The sequence below is a fragment of the Acinonyx jubatus genome, chromosome C2 (genome assembly GCF_027475565.1).
Source record: "Acinonyx jubatus isolate Ajub_Pintada_27869175 chromosome C2, VMU_Ajub_asm_v1.0, whole genome shotgun sequence".
Classification (NCBI taxonomy): domain Eukaryota; kingdom Metazoa; phylum Chordata; class Mammalia; order Carnivora; family Felidae; genus Acinonyx; species Acinonyx jubatus.
In genome coordinates this window covers 106,489,242-106,508,154 of record NC_069384.1, presented here as the reverse complement: position 1 = coordinate 106,508,154, position 18,913 = coordinate 106,489,242, and the positions used below count along the sequence as shown (strand labels likewise).

At 37.5% G+C, this 18,913-nt stretch overlaps 1 protein-coding gene across 1 annotated transcript in view; it reads left to right on the top strand.

Moving 5' to 3' along the window:
• TIPARP (TCDD inducible poly(ADP-ribose) polymerase) overlaps positions 1-16,097 on the top strand; it is a 30,030-nt gene extending 13,933 nt beyond the window's left edge. Inside the window, exons 3-6 of the mRNA XM_015066023.3 lie at positions 6,308-6,476; positions 7,809-7,969; positions 13,074-13,352; positions 14,034-16,097. Of these exons, the coding sequence (XP_014921509.1) occupies positions 6,308-6,476; positions 7,809-7,969; positions 13,074-13,352; positions 14,034-14,481 (1,057 nt within the window). The 3' untranslated portion in view covers positions 14,482-16,097. The remainder of the gene's footprint in view (positions 1-6,307; positions 6,477-7,808; positions 7,970-13,073; positions 13,353-14,033) is intronic.
• The last annotated feature ends 2,816 nt before the right edge of the window (positions 16,098-18,913 follow it).

Sequence of the window (18,913 nt, the reverse complement as noted above, 5' to 3'; positions counted from 1 at the left end):
GGATATAAAGGGGGAAAATCCAGTTGTTACCAAGACCCATGTTGTAGTGTAGAAGTTAAGTATAGAATTCTAACCTCTGGTAAATATTGAAAGATGTTGGTATGTATGTAAGAATTTATAGATAATTTTTATTGCCTCAGTAACTCTGTGTTATTTATTTGAGTCAGTGTTAGCAAAAATCTTAATTAGTAACAGAATAAATGATGGTTTACTATGTTTCCGAAGCATAAAGTTAGAATGCATAGTCCTCTGAAGTTTAATAACTACACCACTATCACATAATATGTTGGTATTATATATGCCATGGCTTTGATTCTCATCACCTTGTAACATATTTGAAGGGATATGCAAGCTTCTAAATATTCCAGCATTGCTAAATGAGTCCTGGAAACATCAAAGCCAGGTATCAAAAGCCAGCTATATTTTGTATGTCTGTGAAATTTCTTCAGCAGCAACAAACATGTCGCATCTCTCATGCCTGTCTCAAATCTGTAGCAGAAGACTACATCATAGTAATAAAATTATTAGAGGACCTATTAAGTGTGTCTAGTTAACTGATTAGGGCAAGTGTTAGTTTGGGATCATAGGTTTATCCTTGTAGAAACCAGTTAATGCTTAGAGGATAGAAGCCAAATTTTGGAAATCTAACCCATCTGATTAAAACTGCACTGAGTAGGCCCAGAAAACTCATTTTTAATTGACCTTTACTAAAATCCGAGTTCTATATTTTATTTGCATCATCTTCCCACTTAAATGTGTTCTACCTCCTGCAATTCCTGTCTCATGTAATGGCACCTTATCCAGTCGTCTAGATCAGAAACTTGGGACACATCCTAGACTCTACGTTCCCTTCAGCCTCACATGTAATCTTATTTTATGTAGTTAGAGTCTAACTCTTAAATACCTCTCAAATCACCCCTATTGTTGCCTCCTTAGTTCTCAGTCATCGTTTGTCTCATGTGCAGTTCTAGTAGTTACAGATGGTTAAGCATAGAATAATAAATATTAATAATAAACATGCTAATAAGTATTTAGCAAGTAAGTGCCTGTCTCCACCCTTCCCCCTCACCCTTCCCCACCCTCCCCTACCAAAGATAAACAAATCAGTCCTTCATACCACCACTGTTGCAGTGGCTTTTTAAAAGGCAAGTCTGAACTTTGTTAAAAATCCACCAGTGAGTCCTATTGCCCACAGAATCAAGTCCTGACCTCTTAACCCAGTATACAAAGCTCTTCATTATCTAGCCCAGCCAAACTATCCAGTCCAGTCTTATCTCTTATCATCCCTCTCACACGCACATAAACCCTGACCTCCCACATGAACTGTATGTACTGCACGCCCTTGGGTCTCTCGTGCCTTGTTTAGTTGGCTTCTACACATGTCAGTCACTCTGCATGTGATGTCTTGCCTCCCATTGTCTTGCTTGATGACCAGCCAGACTTGGCTCCCATTTCATCTATTCTAGAATACCCCCCATGATCCCCTTTCCTGACCCTTTTTCCAGCAGAGGTAGGCCCTCTGCCTCTGGTACTCAGAGCACCATTGTGCCACACTTCACACTGTACCACTGGGTTTGCTTCTCTCTTCTTACTGACACTGACCTTTCTTCATCTTATCCCCAGCACAGAGCCCAGTGGTTAATATGTCTACTGAAGATGTTTTTGTTTTTGTCGCATTTCTTTTCTTGGTTTCAAACAATTTGTAAATACAGAGAAATTATCTGAAACGGTTATATTCTTTACTGAGCTTCCAAATGCATAATCCCAAGAACTATTTATCTAACAAACGTCATGTTCTTACTAATTTCTATTTTGTTCAGGAACGTTTTAAAAAATAGTTTTGGTTTTCATTACAGCTCTGTTTATTATCATTTACATCATAGGCCCTGTTTACTTTTTTTTTTTTTTGTATTTGCAGTATACATAGAAGACTATACACTGTGGAGCATTCTTTCTGACTTAGTGTGGGTGTTGGTGCTCTATACATAAGACAACGTTCTCCAATATTTGTTGTCTAATTGGTATGTTGAGATATTTGTTGAGTAGGAGGAAAACGATTTTATAAAGCATCTAAATTATGAGAATGGGTGTTCTTGTCAAAATTTTAAATTAGTTTTGTATCTGGATTCTTACAATGGTATGTGTGGTGTTGTGTTTATTGGTGAAGCACGTGGAAACAGAATTGTTAATACTTCAGTAGTTCAAGTTCATTCTTCCCTTTGTAGAAAAATCATCAATCTTTTTACAAGATTTTTGTTCCCGATTTCATCAGATAGGGTTATATCTTGGGTAAGTCAGTACTGATTGATTTACCCACATGATGTATTTAGCCAAATTTAAATCCTGCACGGTGGCTATCTCCCATACTCAATCTTTTCTGGCTGTCCCTCACTGGGGATGCCCTTAGGCCAGACAGGGTTTTCAGCTGCGAGGATTTTTCACTCTGCTTTTACAAAGCCTCTCTCTACCTCTGAATCTCTAGCATTGTCTCTCTTGCTCAGTCTTCTCACATCCTGTATTTACTGCTTTGACCCTTTATCACCATCTGCTCAATACTCTAAATTTGCACTCTTATTTGAGGCTCTGAGACTCTGGGCTTCCTCAGTTCATGGCCTGACATCTCTCACATTGCCTATTACATCCTGGTTCACATTCCCTTATCTGTTATGTACCCCTGTTTGAAAGATTTCCATTTCCACCTATTTGCCCTGTTCCTGTCCTTCCCTGTCTGCACTCTTGCAGAAAGCACAGTGCTCGAAGAACTCTTTTCTTGTTCTTCCACACAACCTTTTTCTTACTGGCATTATTTCCTATTATTTAACTGTTCCTAAAATTCTTTCTCTTCGAGAAAGCTATCTTGGATTGGTGCAGTAGAGCCTCTTAATTTTTCCTGACCTTTTTCCATTTCTGAGCACCAGTAACTACCTTATGTCCCATAATGAATGCTGCCATTCCTGGACACCAGTTACCTCCTCTCCCATCATGCTGCATGCCTACTCTTTGTCCTCTCATTCCCAGGATGTATTTGCCACTGATAAGTTTGGATAGGCAGATGTACCGACTCTTTGGTTTTATGTTTTGTTAGTTATTTCTCTCTTGAAGCCCCTAGAAGCCAGGAACTACATCTGTTTAATTCTTTGTGTATTGCCTAATACAGCCCACCATCACTATTATCACACATACATGACTCATAACTGCTTTCTCATAATAGGAAACAATGGTTTGATAAGGAAAAGTGGTGTATGTTGAAAATTTGGCATCTGTACTGCATGCATTTTCTACTGATGCAGATGGAGGAGAAAAGAAACTCTTGGCTTTGGATTTTTGAAGCATTCCCTGTTTAAGGGAGAGCAGGTGGTAAAATTAATCTTATAAAAAGATAATTTAATGTTTTTCAAATTTGTTGTTTTGTCTCTGCAAAGTCTAGAAAAGCATATTGAAAATCAAATAGAGCTAAAACAGTACTTTGATACATCAATCCAAAGAACAGTTGATTGTAGTAAATTAGGATTTGTCATAGAAATTTCATAATGCCCAATGGACTGAAATGCACAGAGGATGTGGCAAAAGCTGCAGTTTTAGATGTCTTTCTCATGCAAATCATTATCTATGAAGTCTTAATAATACAAGCTTAAACAGAAATTGCTAGAGTGATGTCCAGAATAAAATCTGGTACTTGAACAGCAAAAAGCATTGGCTGTTTATAATGCATATTAACATAATAACTGCTGTTCTAAGAATTCCTTTTTTTTTTTTTTTTAATTTATTTATTTGGAGAGAGTGTAAGCCTGGAAGGGACAGACAAAGAGGAAGAGAGAATCCTAAGTAGGCTCTGCGCTCAGTGCAGAGCCAGACGTGGAGCTCTGTCTCACAGCCGTGAGATCATGACCTGAGCGGAAATCAAGAGTCAGATGCTTAACCAGCTGAGCTATCCAGGTGGCCTGTTCTAAGAATTCCTTAAAATACTGAGGATTTAACTCATAATTGGAAACAGTTACTGGGAGATAAAGTGGAGAAAATCTGTTTATATACTGGAAACTATGTTGAGAGGGAGAAACAGGTTATTATTTCTCTGCTCAATGAAATCAGACTCTCCTAAAATTAAGTGAAAATTGTTTAAAGCAATTTGATGTGAAGTTTAATTAGGTATAGGAGTTGCAGTTTTCAATGTTTCTTTTTTTTTTTAAGAATTTTCCAGAAACAACTTTTCCTTTTGACTTTCCAGAAACAACTTTTCTTTTGACTTAAATATCCTTATTTAACATAAATAATTTTAAACAAAGAAATGTCTAAATGTAATTTTAAACTACATTTTATTGTTTTATTCCCATTTTACACTTAATTAAAAGAATATGTTCCTCTCCTCTCTCTCAAAATAAATAAAACTTTTAAATATAAATGTTCCTTTTAAGATCATATCCTACTATTTAGGTCTTTCTTTCTTTCTTTCACCTGTTTCTTTCTTTCTGTCTTTTCCTCTTTCTAAAGAAACATACTGCTTTTTACAAGTTATGTGCTTCGTGGCACCATTAGTTGGATAGATGACTTACTTAGTTTTTGTTTTGTTTTGTTTTCAAATAGAACCTGTTTCAAAAATTATGAACACTAGGATGAAGGGTGGGAAATAGATTTTCTTGCCCTGACGTTTGCCAGGGGTGTTATCGAGATATGTTTTTAGGTATTAATGAAAAAAAAGCTAGAGCACTGTCATAGGTTTGGAAGGATACTTTATAGCCCTCATCATGGTACTTGAGTATTTACCTTAGCATACAAAAGTGACTGAGGAATGGCTGTAGTAAGTAAATTGTTTAGCCTTGTGTAACCGAGTTTTTTTCCCAACATTTGACCACAGAATGCTTTTTACGGGGAATACCCATTCACAGTCCTTGAAGCAAGTGTTCCAAGAGCAGAATTTGGAAAGTGTTGTACTAATCAACAAAACCCATAGGTCAAAATTAATAATTTTCAAAATCCTAATTTATGGCAAGGAAATTAGTTAATTAATGGGAATATTTGTTCAGACACCTGGATTTCACATTAACTAGTCATTGTGAGTGCTACTGGATCTGGAGTATCCTGTGAGTTAGAGGCATCCATTTAGAAATCTGTTGTGGAAAGGGTAGAAAAATGAAGGAATGTGTTTAGAAACTTGGTCACTCTGCTGATACCTATGATGTTACTTTAGGATATATTTTATTTTTCATGTTTTCTTAGGAACAATTTGAAACATACAAAAAGAGAGAACAATACAATGAATATTTTTCTGGTTCCTTAAAATAATTGTTCAAATGCTTCAAACACTAGAGGAAGTTTCATTAAAAAAGGACAAATGTTTTAATGGGACCATCCATTATAATTCTTAAATGATCTTGATTCATACAGTGAGATTTTCTCCTGACACTACTGAGATATTTATCAAGTGCTGATTCAGCAGCAGCAGACCAGATCACAAAATGACAAAAATATTCTTATAAATAAACTTAATAGTAATCCAAACTGCTTTTCTCTTCATGTTATACCAACTTTTCTTTTTTCCCTTCAGGATAAAAGATAGTATTGATATTGGGTAGAGTAGCAATGCTGGTCTCATCTGGGGTCTTTTTATTTTTTCCTTTTTTTCCTGTCTTTTTTTTTTAAGTTTTATTTGTTTATTTTGAGAAAGAGAGAGCAAGTGAGGTAGGGGCAGAGAGGGAGAGGGAGAGGGAGAGGGAGGGAGGGAGGGAGGGGGAGAGAGAGAGAACGAGAGAGAGAGAATCTAAAGCAGGCTCTGTGCTGTCAGCCCAAACTGTGAGATCATGACTTGAGCCAAAATCAAGAGCTGGATGCTTAATCAGCTGAGCCACCCAGGTACCCCTTTCCTGTCTTTCATCAGGCAATATTATATATTCCTGTATTGGCTTAGGTAAACTGATGCCTCTGAAAAAAGGGCCGTCTTCAACAGAAGTTTCTTTTGTTTCACTTCCGGCTTTTTATGTCAGCTTCATCTTAAAACTGACCCCCTGATTGTCTGAGACCAGGGTTTAGTTCATCCCACTGTAGGGAGGGTGGGATTATGTTGACTGGTTTAGGTCAGTGACTGTGGGATAGCAGCAGTCCTACCGTAACTCCATGGTCTGGAACTTTTGGTCTTGTTAAGAGAAAGCATGTAGAAAATGAGGAAACCAATAATGTCCTTTTACTCCAAATAAGACAAGTTTTGAAAATTCTACAACATGCTCTACTACATATTTTTAATGTTTGATGAGATGTTTAGACATTTCTATTTTGCCAATGTATTAACAGTTCTTTTTGGGGGGGTTCTTTGTAGAGGACAAGAATTTTGGGCAGATTTGAATGCCATGAATGTGTATGAAACAACTGAATTTGACCAACTACGAAGGCTGTCCACACCACCCTCTAGCAATGTCAACTCCATTTATCACACAGTCTGGAAGTTCTTCTGTAGGGACCACTTTGGATGGAGAGAGTATCCTGAGGTATTTATAGGTTCTTTTTCCAAAAAGTACATTAAAAATTTTTTTGCCTTTCAGTGTCCTTTCTTTCTTCCTTTACAACAGTGACTAGACAGAACAACAAATCAAAGAGCTTATTGACGTAAAATTGAGTGTTATTGATACAAGTAACATTATTCTGTCTTGCTTTTCTGAAGATGTATTTCTTTCCATTAATCTTCTGGAATATGTAAATACAAACCACTATTATCAAAGAGGTAAAATGTTTTCCCCAATATCTTATACTATAGAGACCAAGTAGTTATATTGGTAAGTACTCAAACTCAGTGCCTCTTTGGAATAATTTTAATGAGATGAGCACTGGTGTAAGTCTGGCTATTTCTAGCTCCTGGGCTCGTGGTCATTGGATCATGTGTTACACTTAGCATTTCGGAAGTCTGACGGGAAACCAGCACTCTTAAGCCCCTGTAAGAAATACTTGACAATGTTTATTTAGCTGTGGTCAGGCAAGTCAGTCATTTAAAATTCTGGCATATGCATCCTTAGTCTGAGACGGTAAGAATAGCTCATCAATCACAAAGTAAGGTTTTCAAAATGATGGTGGCTTTACTTTGCCTCTGAATGAGAATTCTGAGTCAGTTTTAAAAATGATGAAATGGGCTTTAGAGATCAATTTCACATTCCAAAGATCTGACTTATTTAATTTGATTAAATTCATCTCCAGCATTACAAAAAGGGAGAACTGATTTCTTTACCCTTAGGTTTTATTTTTTAAGGCAATAACAAAAGAAAACTACCTAATATGTTAATTGCTTAATAATACACAATGGAATTAAAATTTCTGAGACTCTCTTAAGTAGTCACTAGTATCTGATACCTTCCATGGAGAATAAGAAGCTCTTTAAAATGTATTCTCAGAATACTTGGGCTGGCCCTGTGTTTTTCCTCTGAAAGATTTCTTGGGTTTAGAACTTAACTAGTTTATTTGAACTGTATACACTATCATCTTTAATCCTCTTCTGAAAATTCCCGTAAGAAATATAAACAAAAAAATCTCTAGGACATTGTTAAGGCCTCAAACTAGAATAGAGTAGTTCCCTGGGCCTCAATGTTTCCTATGTTGGACTGTGATCTTCTGAAGAGAGAGCGTCTTTCTATTCTGCATCTTTGCCCCCTATTCCCTCCCCAAAAATCCTGTGTGTAAAGGGAATTAATTTGACCGCCTGTACTTTATTGAAACTTTACTGATGTTAACAGCAAGGTTAGCTATTTGCCTTTCTAGTAACATTTTTCATATTTCATAGTGATTGCTTTTTTCTAACTTTTTTTTTCTTTACCTTCTGTTTTCTGCTCCAGTCTGTTATCCGATTGATTGAAGAAGCCAACTCTAGGGGTCTGAAAGAGGTCAGATTTATGATGTGGAACAACCACTACATCCTCCACAACTCATTCTTCAGGAGAGAAATAAAAAGGAGACCCCTCTTCCGCTCCTGTTTTATACTGCTTCCATATTTACAGTAAGTGTCCAGTGGAATGCCTAATCTTTACCTTATTTTATGTAAATGTACAACTGAATGCCAAAGAGTAAAAGATTTTAAGAGACTAACGTGGTTATTCAAGAATGTGAAATTTTGAGTTATTCAATGGGTTTAAGTCTTTAAAGAGTAGCATTCAGATAAGCTACAATTAACCTCACTAAAAGAGTGATTATCCAATTGGTTTTTTGAACTGAAAAGCAAATAGAAGTAACATTTTTACACAATTAAAAGTAATTATATCTGGAATGAGGCAGTTTGTATTTGTGAAGACTGAGTTTCCTGATGATGTCTTTCCATGTAATGGGACTACTTCCTAGTCCAGGTAAACTGCCAGGACAAGTAGGGAGAGTCCTCCAAGGTTGCTTTCTCCCATTCTTCCTTGAGTGAATTTTCTTGGGAAGAATCCTTTTCAAATAATTTGCATTCTCATGTGCTAGGTAAGGCCCACCTTCCTGTAACACTCACTAAAATTACCTGTCCTATTTCTAGGTTGAGACTGAACTCATCCTTCTGAATTATAGGTGAGCTCTTCTTCCATTTTCCCAAGTGCCATTTCTTTTTCTCCACCTCTAAATAGCCCACTGGCACATCTCCATAGATGCCAAAAAGGTGGAGCATGTTACCAATAGCATAGCCATCTTTGAAAGTTAGTAACTCTAGGGAAATCGTTATGTACTCTCGTCAGCTATACCATATTTAGAACCCGATTTTTAAAATGATACTAGGTTTACTTGGTTTTATGGACTGGGGAAGCCTAGCGTAATACTGGTTTTTCTCTTCTACCAATCTTAGAGATGCTGTTTTTATATTCTTACTAGTTTTTTTTTTTTAATTTCAGTCTCAAACGGTTTTTCCCAGATTATGACAGAATCTTAATGATTCTAATTATGAGATTGCAAAGGGAACATTAAAAACAAAATGCAAAAAAAAAAAAAATACAAATGAATAAAAATCCCTGAAATGCTCAGTATCCAAAAGCAATTTTTAGTAATGCTGATTTTAGAAATGCATATTGGCTTGGGGTAAATGTGTGCTTTCTTTCTAGTCCAAGTGTGAATTATTTTACCTTGTAGGTTTCTTTTTTTTTTTTTTTTTTTAGAATCTAATAAAAATGCCATTTCTGTGATTTCACTAGCACAGCTGGAGATAGTGTCAGCGTCCGGTAGTTAGGAACATATTGTCCTCCTAGTGAGATGGTAGAACTCATTAGTGGGACCAGCAGCTTGGCATGCTGAGCCAATCAAGCAAGATGTAGCTTCTGAGCGAGAGTAAGAATGCTCACCCGAGTACTGCATTGTTGGGGGGGGTTTACAGAACATGATTTGAACATGATTTGTTTCAATCCTAAAACAAGTAATTGTAGAATAACCCCTCCCCCTATCTTTTTAAACTTAGGCTTACTTTGTAAAAGTATGAACTATAAACGTCACAAATTTGGCACCTTACTATTTATAACATAGGCTTAATAAGAGAACAAAGAAATTCACTCTATTTTTTCTTCTTTTTCCTTTTTAAAATTTCCTATTTTAGTCTTCTTGTCTGGAACAGTGATAATCAGGTATAAAGTAAGAGCTTAGCAAATCAAAGAGATTATGTAGACACTTGAGTGAGAAAAGAGCAAAGCAGCAGCAAGTTCATCAGAGTGGAATCGGTAAATGCAGCCCTTCAGTTCCTATCTGCCCTAGAGTCTGGAGCTGTGGGGCACTTAGACCGGCCTAGTGGGAAGAAAATAGAGGCCGATTAGTTTCAAAAAGCAGACTGCAGGGATGCATGGGTGGTTCAGTAAGTTGAGCTTCCGACTCTCGATTTTTGGCTCAGGTCACGATCCCAGGATCCTTGGAATCAGCCCCATGCCAGGCTCTGTGCTGTGTGTGAAAACTGCTTGTGATTCTCTCTCTCTCCCTCTGCCATGCTCCCCCACACTCTCTCTCTCTCTAAAATAAAAAAATTTTTAAAAAGGCAGACTGCAAAAATAGATGTCAGAGAGACCACAATTTTAATCTTATTAGCCAGGAAGAAAGTTTTGTTTTTAAGTAAAATACAGACAGTTAAATTAAAACATAGTTGTCAAAAAGGCTACAGTTCTCAGTGAATCAGAGATGCCTAAGAATTGGGAATGCCAGAATAAGAGAGGTGGGGAGAGAAGACTTAATCTATGAATTTCCTGCAAATTTGGCTCTTTATAAATGAGAATTTCCCTGGTGGTGCTTTTTATTCCCTTCAGTTTTATTGAGCTGTAACTGGCATACACCTCTGTCCTTTTAAGTTTAAGGTATATAGCATAATGACTTAACGTACATATATATTGCAAAAATGATTACCACAATCAGGTTTAGTTAACATCCATCACCTCATAGTTACAAAGAACATATTTTTTTTTTCTTGTGCTTGCTGCTTTTTAATGAGGCTGATAAGAAGGAGCTTATTCTTTTAATATTATTGGAATACTTGAGCGAGGCAGCATAAGCAAACAAATCTCAGATTTAGAGGTTTAGGAGTTCATTTCAGCTGAAAAGACATCTATCCGGTGCAGTCACTGCATGGTCATGGGAAAGCCTGATAGAGTTTCTTTGACTACTCCTCAAAAAGGATAAAATAAATTAATTTTTACATCATCATTAAAAGCGGGTTAGGAAACATCTTTTGAGGTGGCAAGGGGAGTGAGTGAAAGAGAGTGTAAAAGATGACCTTGGTTCTGAAAATCCATTCTTCAGAGGTCCTGAAGTATAAATTCTATACCCTTCAACTTTGCCTGGTACAGCACTGTGAAGCACGCAGTATGTCATTGGAATACTCGTGAGCTAAATATGAACTCGACATCCCTAGAAAATAAAGCCACGTTTGTAACTGTGCTTGGAATATGTATTTCTAACCCATAGCAACTGGAGTATAGAAGTCCATCAGACAACTGTCTATCTGCATTTTTATGTTTCAACCTAATTGGGATGTTGGCTTGTTAAAAGTAAGCATCTGTAGGTAGGAATGGATGATAAAATCTAATTTAATGTTTTAGGATGGCTAGGATTTATTTACACAGGCTCATCTTTAAGTACGTGAGTCTTCTATGGTCAGTGCCAGGTTTTCAGTACAGCTGTGACAGCAGCCTAAAACCTATTTTGGGCAGAGTGGTTTGGGAGAATCTTCCCTTCCTTCCTCAACTCAGAAACCTCTTTTGGTAACTTCAATCCCTAATAATACTGGAAAACCTGGTAGGCTGGAACTTACTCTCTTTGTAGAGCAGGAATAGAGGGAACAGCTAAAAATAAGGAGCTTATACTCTATGTTTCCTGCCATTTCTCCAGAGTAGTGATGGCTTTTTAAGGAGTTACAGACCTTTCAGAATCTGATTAAAGCAGTGGGGCCTCTCTTCAGAAGAATGTGCCAGTGAATGAAGGCTCTGGAGGAATCTGTCAGGGATTTATGAAAATGCTCCAGAGGACAAGAACTATTGTGCCTCTGCCATGAAGATTGGAACAACCAGTGCCCCTTTAAGTTGACCCCCGAACTTAAAAGCACCTAGGGATTCTGTAAGCCCTGGCTCTATCCAGAACTTCTCTGTGTCTCACAGGGACTTTCAGGCATAATAAGTTGTAGGTACAGTGACTTGAAGGGGACGGGTGTTAGAGGAGGCAGTTGTGCTTCTGTAGCTTTTAGCTTTTTAACAAGCCATCTCTTAAAAGTCAAAAAACTGTGTGGTGTGGTGGTGGTGGTGGGAGTGGGAGTCAGGCAAACCTGAGTTGCAACCATGGTATACATCCATCACTTTCAAGCCTTAGGGGAGAAATTACATCTATATCTATGTCTATATATCTATATATGTATGTATATGAATTGTGAAGTTTATAGAAGTAGAGAATGCTGCATCTATAAACTATGATAGATAGGCCTGGATTCAAATCCTGTCTCTGTTCTTTGCTATTATGCTAGCAGGATCTTTATTTGAAAAGTATGGATAACCAAGCCATCTTGCAGGGTAGTGATACTGTGTGTAAACAGCCTGTCCATAGGATGTGCTTATTACTGTAAGGTGGCTGTGATTATGAGGAGGGTGATGGTAATATATGCTCTTGGAGACTATTTGCATGTTCATTCAGAGTTGTAACCTCTGTGTCACAAAGCTCTTTTGAAAATTTTAGTTTCTTAATCCATTTGGCACACTCACTGCTTCCTTGTGACCATTCTGTGCTGATGAGTGTTACAATACCCTGACCCTGAATCTGGGTCTCAGGGCCAGGATTTCCTATCCCTCTGATTCTTCCCTTTTCCTCTATTTTGAAAATGGCCAAAAAAATATAACTTAAATGTAAGCATTTAATTGGGCAGGAATAAGTAACCATCAAGCTGCTACTTATCTAAGCACATCTTTCAAAATGTAAAGACCTGAATTGTTAAAGGTTTAAGAATATGCATTTTGGTGTCTAGAGCTTAAAGTTAATTAGCTCAATCTTAAGCACACCTAAAGCTATAAAATTTGAATAGAGTTGATGGTTTTCTTGTTATGTGATATTGAAAAATGAAGCAAAAGCCAAATGTCAGCTTTCAGTGCCTACTCCATTGATTTTTGTTTGTTTCTACACAAAAAGTATAAGCTTTTTTATTTTTAATATCTTCTGTCATCTTCCCCTGCCTGCCTTACTTTGTCTCCCCATTATTCTGCTCCCCCCACCTACATAGCCTTTAGTAATGGCAAATTTTTTGCTTAGTACAGCAAAGTTTGAACAATGCATATAAATTGTCGTTCCCTTGAAACAGTTTCTTTAACTGTATAGGCAAAAGAGGAGTCCAAGATTCAGAAAGTAAAGATATTTATAAATTGGCTCTTGCTTGCTTGCCTTGTAGCAGTACATTCCAGAGTTTTCTCCACCAGGAGGAGACCAGGAAGAAGCTAATAATAGGTGATCTGTATACAGGCAGTGTTACTCTAAGTTTTTTTTCTTTAATACATAGCATTTTCTATATTGTTTTTTGAATAAGCATTTAAGCTATACAAATTATAATATTAGATATTGCTATAGAGCACTGTAATGTGAGATGTGCTTATCTCTGAATGTTTTACATTGACATTCCTTCCTCTCCCTTCTAGGACACTTGGTGGTGTTCCCACACAGGCTCCTCCACCTCTTGAAGCAACCTCCTCGTCACAGATTATCTGCCCAGATGGGGTCACCTCAGCAAACTTTTACCCTGAAACTTGGGTTTATATGCATCCCTCTCAGGACTTCATCCAAGTGCCTGTTTCTGCAGAGGACAAAAGTTATCGAATCATTTATAATCTTTTTCATAAGACTGTGCCTGAGTTTAAATATAGAATTTTGCAAATATTGAGAGTCCAAAACCAGTTTCTTTGGGAGAAATATAAAAGGTGAGTCAGCAGTATGAAAAGTTCAAGAGAACTTTTCTTAATGTAGCTAATGACAAATGCAGAACATAATAGTAAAGACTTTCACAAAACCTAATATGTTCGTATTTTTTCATATATTAACTCACATATACTCCTCAAACAGACCTATAAGTAGGATTGTTGCAGTGTACATTTTACAGAGAGGAAACTGAGTCATATAAAAGTTCAGTAACTTCCCACATGTTATACAGCTAATAAGATATGTGCTAGAGTTTGAACCCTGGCAGTCTAACACCAGAGGCTTTGCTCTTAATCACTTGACTGTGCTGCCTCTCAAATAACAAATGTGGTACAAAAAGAATACATGCAGATTTGAGGAATCTCAGAATTAAGAGACCCTCAGGTTAGTGGAATTAGACAAAGAAGCCATCCTGAGAAGGTAAGTCTGTGAGCTAGATTTGAAATGGAAGAGAAAGCAAGTGAACAGGTGTTGGGGAAAAAAATGAAAGGGCTTTTCTTGTCTGCAGTGGAAAAGATAAGTGTACACTTTTAATATGATCGTTGATGACATTGTGCCCTTGAAAACTACTTTAACACTTCCTCCCCATTGAAACCATAAAGAGAAGTTTATGACTATGTCTTGCCTATTAAATTGATACGTACCTTCCTTTTTCTGAATCCCCTGCCCACTGTTTGCATTAGGAAAAAGGAATATATGAACAGGAAAATGTTTGGCCGTGACAGAATAATAAATGAGAGACATTTATTTCATGGAACATCCCAGGATGTGGTAGATGGAATCTGCAAGCACAACTTTGACCCTCGAGTCTGTGGAAAGCATGCTACAATGTTTGGACAAGGCAGTTACTTTGCAAAGAAGGCAAGCTACTCTCATAACTTTTCTAAGAAGTCGTCCAAAGGAGTCCATTTCATGTTTCTGGCCAAAGTGCTAACTGGCAGATACACGATGGGCAGTCATGGCATGAGACGGCCCCCTCCTGTCAATCCTGGCAGTGTCACCAGCGACCTGTATGACTCTTGTGTGGATAATTTCTTTGAGCCTCAGATTTTTGTCATTTTTAATGATGATCAGAGTTACCCTTATTTTGTTATCCAATATGAAGAAGTCAGTAACACTGTTTCCATTTGAAAAATCTTGGTACGGCTAAGTTATTTGATATGAACTCAATCCAGCGTTTGTAGCAGGTTTTGGATGGGTAGGACAGAGTGGGAACAGCATTGGACATTAATAGGGCACTTTTAAGACCCCTTTTTTTAAGTGCTAGAAAGTGAAAATTTTTTAAAGAAAAACACAAGTTTTAAAATGACCACTTATTCTTTAATTATTTACTAATTGTTGTTAGTGTACTCAGTGTGGAAAAGACTAAAGATTGCATTCTCTTTTTATTCACACTTGTACATATAGGCAGCAATGGTATTAGGAGCAATTTAAAAAAAAAACAAAAAAGAAAGAAACTGAACAGCCTAACTAATTAAATGTGACTTAAGCCTGGTAGAAGTTTGGCCAAATGAAATGGAGGCTGTGAGCAAGGAGAGGATTCTATTTATTTATAATGATAGAACTGACTGGAGCTGGTACTACCATACTTCTTCCCTGTCCAAAGCATCACCTGTGGTGTAGGATAAGTTCACGAAATTCTGGTGGGTGGAAAGAGATTTTTATTTTCTATCAGCGGAACTGAAATGTATCACCCGGCCAGAGAGCGACGACTTTAATTGTTCTCCAGAGTTTGCCATCAAGTGAAAAAAAGAAACCATTTGAAAAATTTTTGTCACCAGCAAAATTTTTCACTAACTGGTTACATAAAACATGATTATTGTGTTGTTAAACTTCAGCCTTAGAAAACTCAGTCTCTTCCATTATCATCTACCCCAGTCTGAAGGAGTTGGGCAGCTAGTTTGGTTAAAGCCAGTCCTGAGGATTAACAGTATTACTTTATTTTAGAGTTCCAGACCTAGGCCCTGACTGAAGGTTTTAGAGAAAGGAAGTTACATCTATAACTGAATCGATAAGGTTTATGACTGTGCTTTGCACAAAGTAGACTCTCAAAAGTATTTATTGGCTTGGAAATGATGTTAAAGGTGGTTATCCCACCCCTGTGCCTGCTCTGCCAGATGCAGCTGGGTTCCCTGGCTGACTCTGTACTTTACACTACTTAATAGAAACACAAACTGGGAAATTGTGCCACTGGCCCAGCTGGAGCGATGTTAGGCGTGTATGCTAATGCCTCACTTCAGAGAGTTAGCAGCCAGGTATACTTTGCCTTTAGCAAAGCAAATACCTGGATTGGTGGAAGTGGTTGTTCACAAAAGAATTCACCATGGAATTCTTTCAGATACCAAGCTCTCCTAGTATGTTTGTGGTTATTTCATTTACACAAAACTTTTCAGGAACTCCTGTGTTGTTTAAAACAAGATATATCTATACTGATGTCTCAGTGAATCGGTCTGTTTAAGCACTTATCAGGGCTTCCACACAATTATTTATTTTGCCCTAGTTGATCTTGTTGTTTGCTGCCATTGGCATGAAACAGCCAACTGGCTGTTACAGTTGTTCTTTCATTCAATTATAACTTGTAAACCAGTGATTCCCAATCTTTTTCAAGTTAAGACACCTTACCATTGCTTATTTGATTTTATGAAACTTGTTCCTTTTTTTCTCCTCAAAGGAAAATAAAGCTTTATGACATATTTATTTTTTTAATAAAACTAAGCAAAAATAAAAGTTCTGGTAATTCTTTAAAACTTTTTGTTGTTGTTTTGGTTCCATTTAAGGTGACCGAATTCAGCACATAGTGGATGATCTGTAAATGCTGGTTGATTGGTTGAATGAATGTGTGATTCACTAAATGAACAGACCCAACCAGAACCTGCTACTTAAACTTTGGTGCTCTAGGAATCAGCAGAAACTCTATTAGCTAGGAGTCAACTGTAAGTGACAAGAGAAGAGTGAATATTTTATTTTGCAGGTAAATACTTGAGGAAAAGGGAAACAGCTATATATCAGCAAACAGCTGTAGTGAGAAATATGGGCAGGCTGTTCCCCATCAACAGGTGCTGAAGGAAATAATATGAAGAGGAATAGAGAAATCTTGTCAGCTGTCAAGCACCTTAGCTTTTAGCCAACTTAATTAAAAAAATTTTTTTAAGTTTATTTATTTTGAGAAAGCATGCACACATGTCTCATGCACAGGGGAGAGTCAGGGAGACTCCCAAGCAGGCTTTGCACTATCAGAGGCTGTCCACCCAGAGCCTGAAGCAGGGCTCAAACTCACAAACCATGAGATCATGACCTGAGACAAAACCAAGAGCCAGATGGTCAACCGACTGAGCCACTCAGGGCCCCCTCAGCCAACTTAATTTATACTGTGGTTAAGATTTCCAAGGAGAAGCTGCAAGCTCCTTGAAATATTCCAATGTCACACAATCCTATAGACAGGAAGGGTTTTTTTATTACATGCAAAGTTTATAAAGATTGGATCCTTTGTTTTTTGTTTTTTAAATTTTTTTAATGTTTGTTTTTGAGAGAGACAGAACGTGAGCAGGGGAGGGGCAGAGAGAGAGAAGGAGACAGAGAGTCTGAAGCAGGCTCCAGACTCTGAGCTGTCAGCACAGAACCCGACATGGGGCTCGAACTTGCGAACCGCGAGATCATGACCTGAGCCGAAGTTGGACACTTAACGACTGAACCACCCAGGCGCCCCAATATTGGATCCTTTGTAATTATAAATTCTAAAACCCAACTCTGCCTTTTGCTACCAACCTATTTTAGTAAGTGATTGTTTGGATATAAAGAAAATCATTAGAGCCTGGAATACTAATCTTTAAAGAGGAATTTTTATTATACGAGGTCTGAAAATGACTGAAAAAGGATATATTCAATACTTGGGACGCCTGGGTGGCTCAGTTGGTTAAGCCTCCAACTTTGGCTCAGGTCATGCTTTCACGGTTCACGTTTGAGTCCCGTGTAGGGTTCTGTGCAGACAGCTCAGAGCCCAGAGCCTGCTTCCGATTCGGTGTCTCATTCTCTCTCTGTGCCCCTCCCCCACTCATGCTCTGTCTCTAGCTCTCTCTCTCAAAAATACACATTTAAAAAGTTTTGTTTAATGAATATATTCAACACTCAAACAGTGCTATACAGTCCGTTTAAATCAGTGGGGTTGTTCCTCCATTTAAGGAAGGTAAGATGACCACAAAATGTCTCTGGTTTTCCTTAATTGGGATCAAATAATCAAAATGTGTTTAGAAAATTCTGTATGACCCTTCTAAAATCTAATCCACATTACTTATGTTGCTGCTGTTGTGTGTATTCTTTTTAATAACCTAAGCTCTTCCATTATAACTATGCTATAATCTTGGGAAAAAAAATCACTTAACCTTTCATATGGTTAGTTTTCTCACCTTTGAAAAAGAAGTTTGTGATTTTGAAAGACTACAAATAAGATATCCTACAACGCACACATTTTTTGTAAAGTTCTATACAAACTGATAGTGTTTATTTACAAATTAAAAGCCAGATACATAATCTTTAAAAAGGATAGTGTTGGTTTTCAAAATCTGCCCTATCCAGTTTATTGATTTAGATACTCTTGCAAGCAAGTTAAAGACATGAAACCGTGCTTTTTACCTTCTTTTCCTAACCTTTCTCATAAGATATGGTAGAAAGAAAAATTTGCTGTTGAAAGTTTTCATCAGCATTATTAGTTGGTCTTACTTGATATGTTATTGTTCAACTCATTCCTCAGCATACCTTCTAGGAGCCTTTCAGATGAGCTCTTTTAAAGCTTTAATCTTACATGAATGGAAGTGTTTGTGTGTTAGAAGTGTTTTGTGGACACTTTGCTAAATTCTCTAAGCCGAAGCACAGGTGCCCTACTACTCTGAGCATGTCAGAATTTCGTGGACTTAATTGCCCTTAAGCACCTAATGATTAATAAGAGGAAAAGGATTATAGACTTCTATGAGTTCAGTGATCTTTTCAAGGAAATTCATATTACTCATCACAACCATATCTGTGTTTGATAAGTAGAATATACTTAGTCTACAGACATTTGGTACTCAAATGGATTAATGGGCTCCTTACAATAACTCCCAGATGCTGCCAGAGTTTATAGCCAACAGGCTGGAAGCCACTGGGCTAAACTATTTCTGTATTCAAGTTTTATAATTGTGTGTCTCCTTAATTATGTCCAATCTTAAAAAAAGCCTTAAGTCAGACAGCTAAGGGGCTCAAACTAGTGTGCAAGAGCCTCTAACCCTTGTAATACCTAGCAAGTTTTAGGTGCCAGATTGTCATTTGGTGAGCCTTCCGTTTAGATACATCAGCTGCACTGCGTAGTGTTTCACGGTACGTTAAGGACTGCATCTAACATATTTGAGTGGCAAGCGGACCCTAAACAGATGCTACTCAACTACGTGATAATGAGGGACTCTTCAATGCTCATCGGTTTATAAACTGGTTTTTGAGCAGCAGGGATGGATTTTGGGGTCTCACCCACACTTTTCTGATAAAGGCCGTGGTTAAAGGTCTGCATTTCCTAGGATCTTGGTCAAAAGTTTGA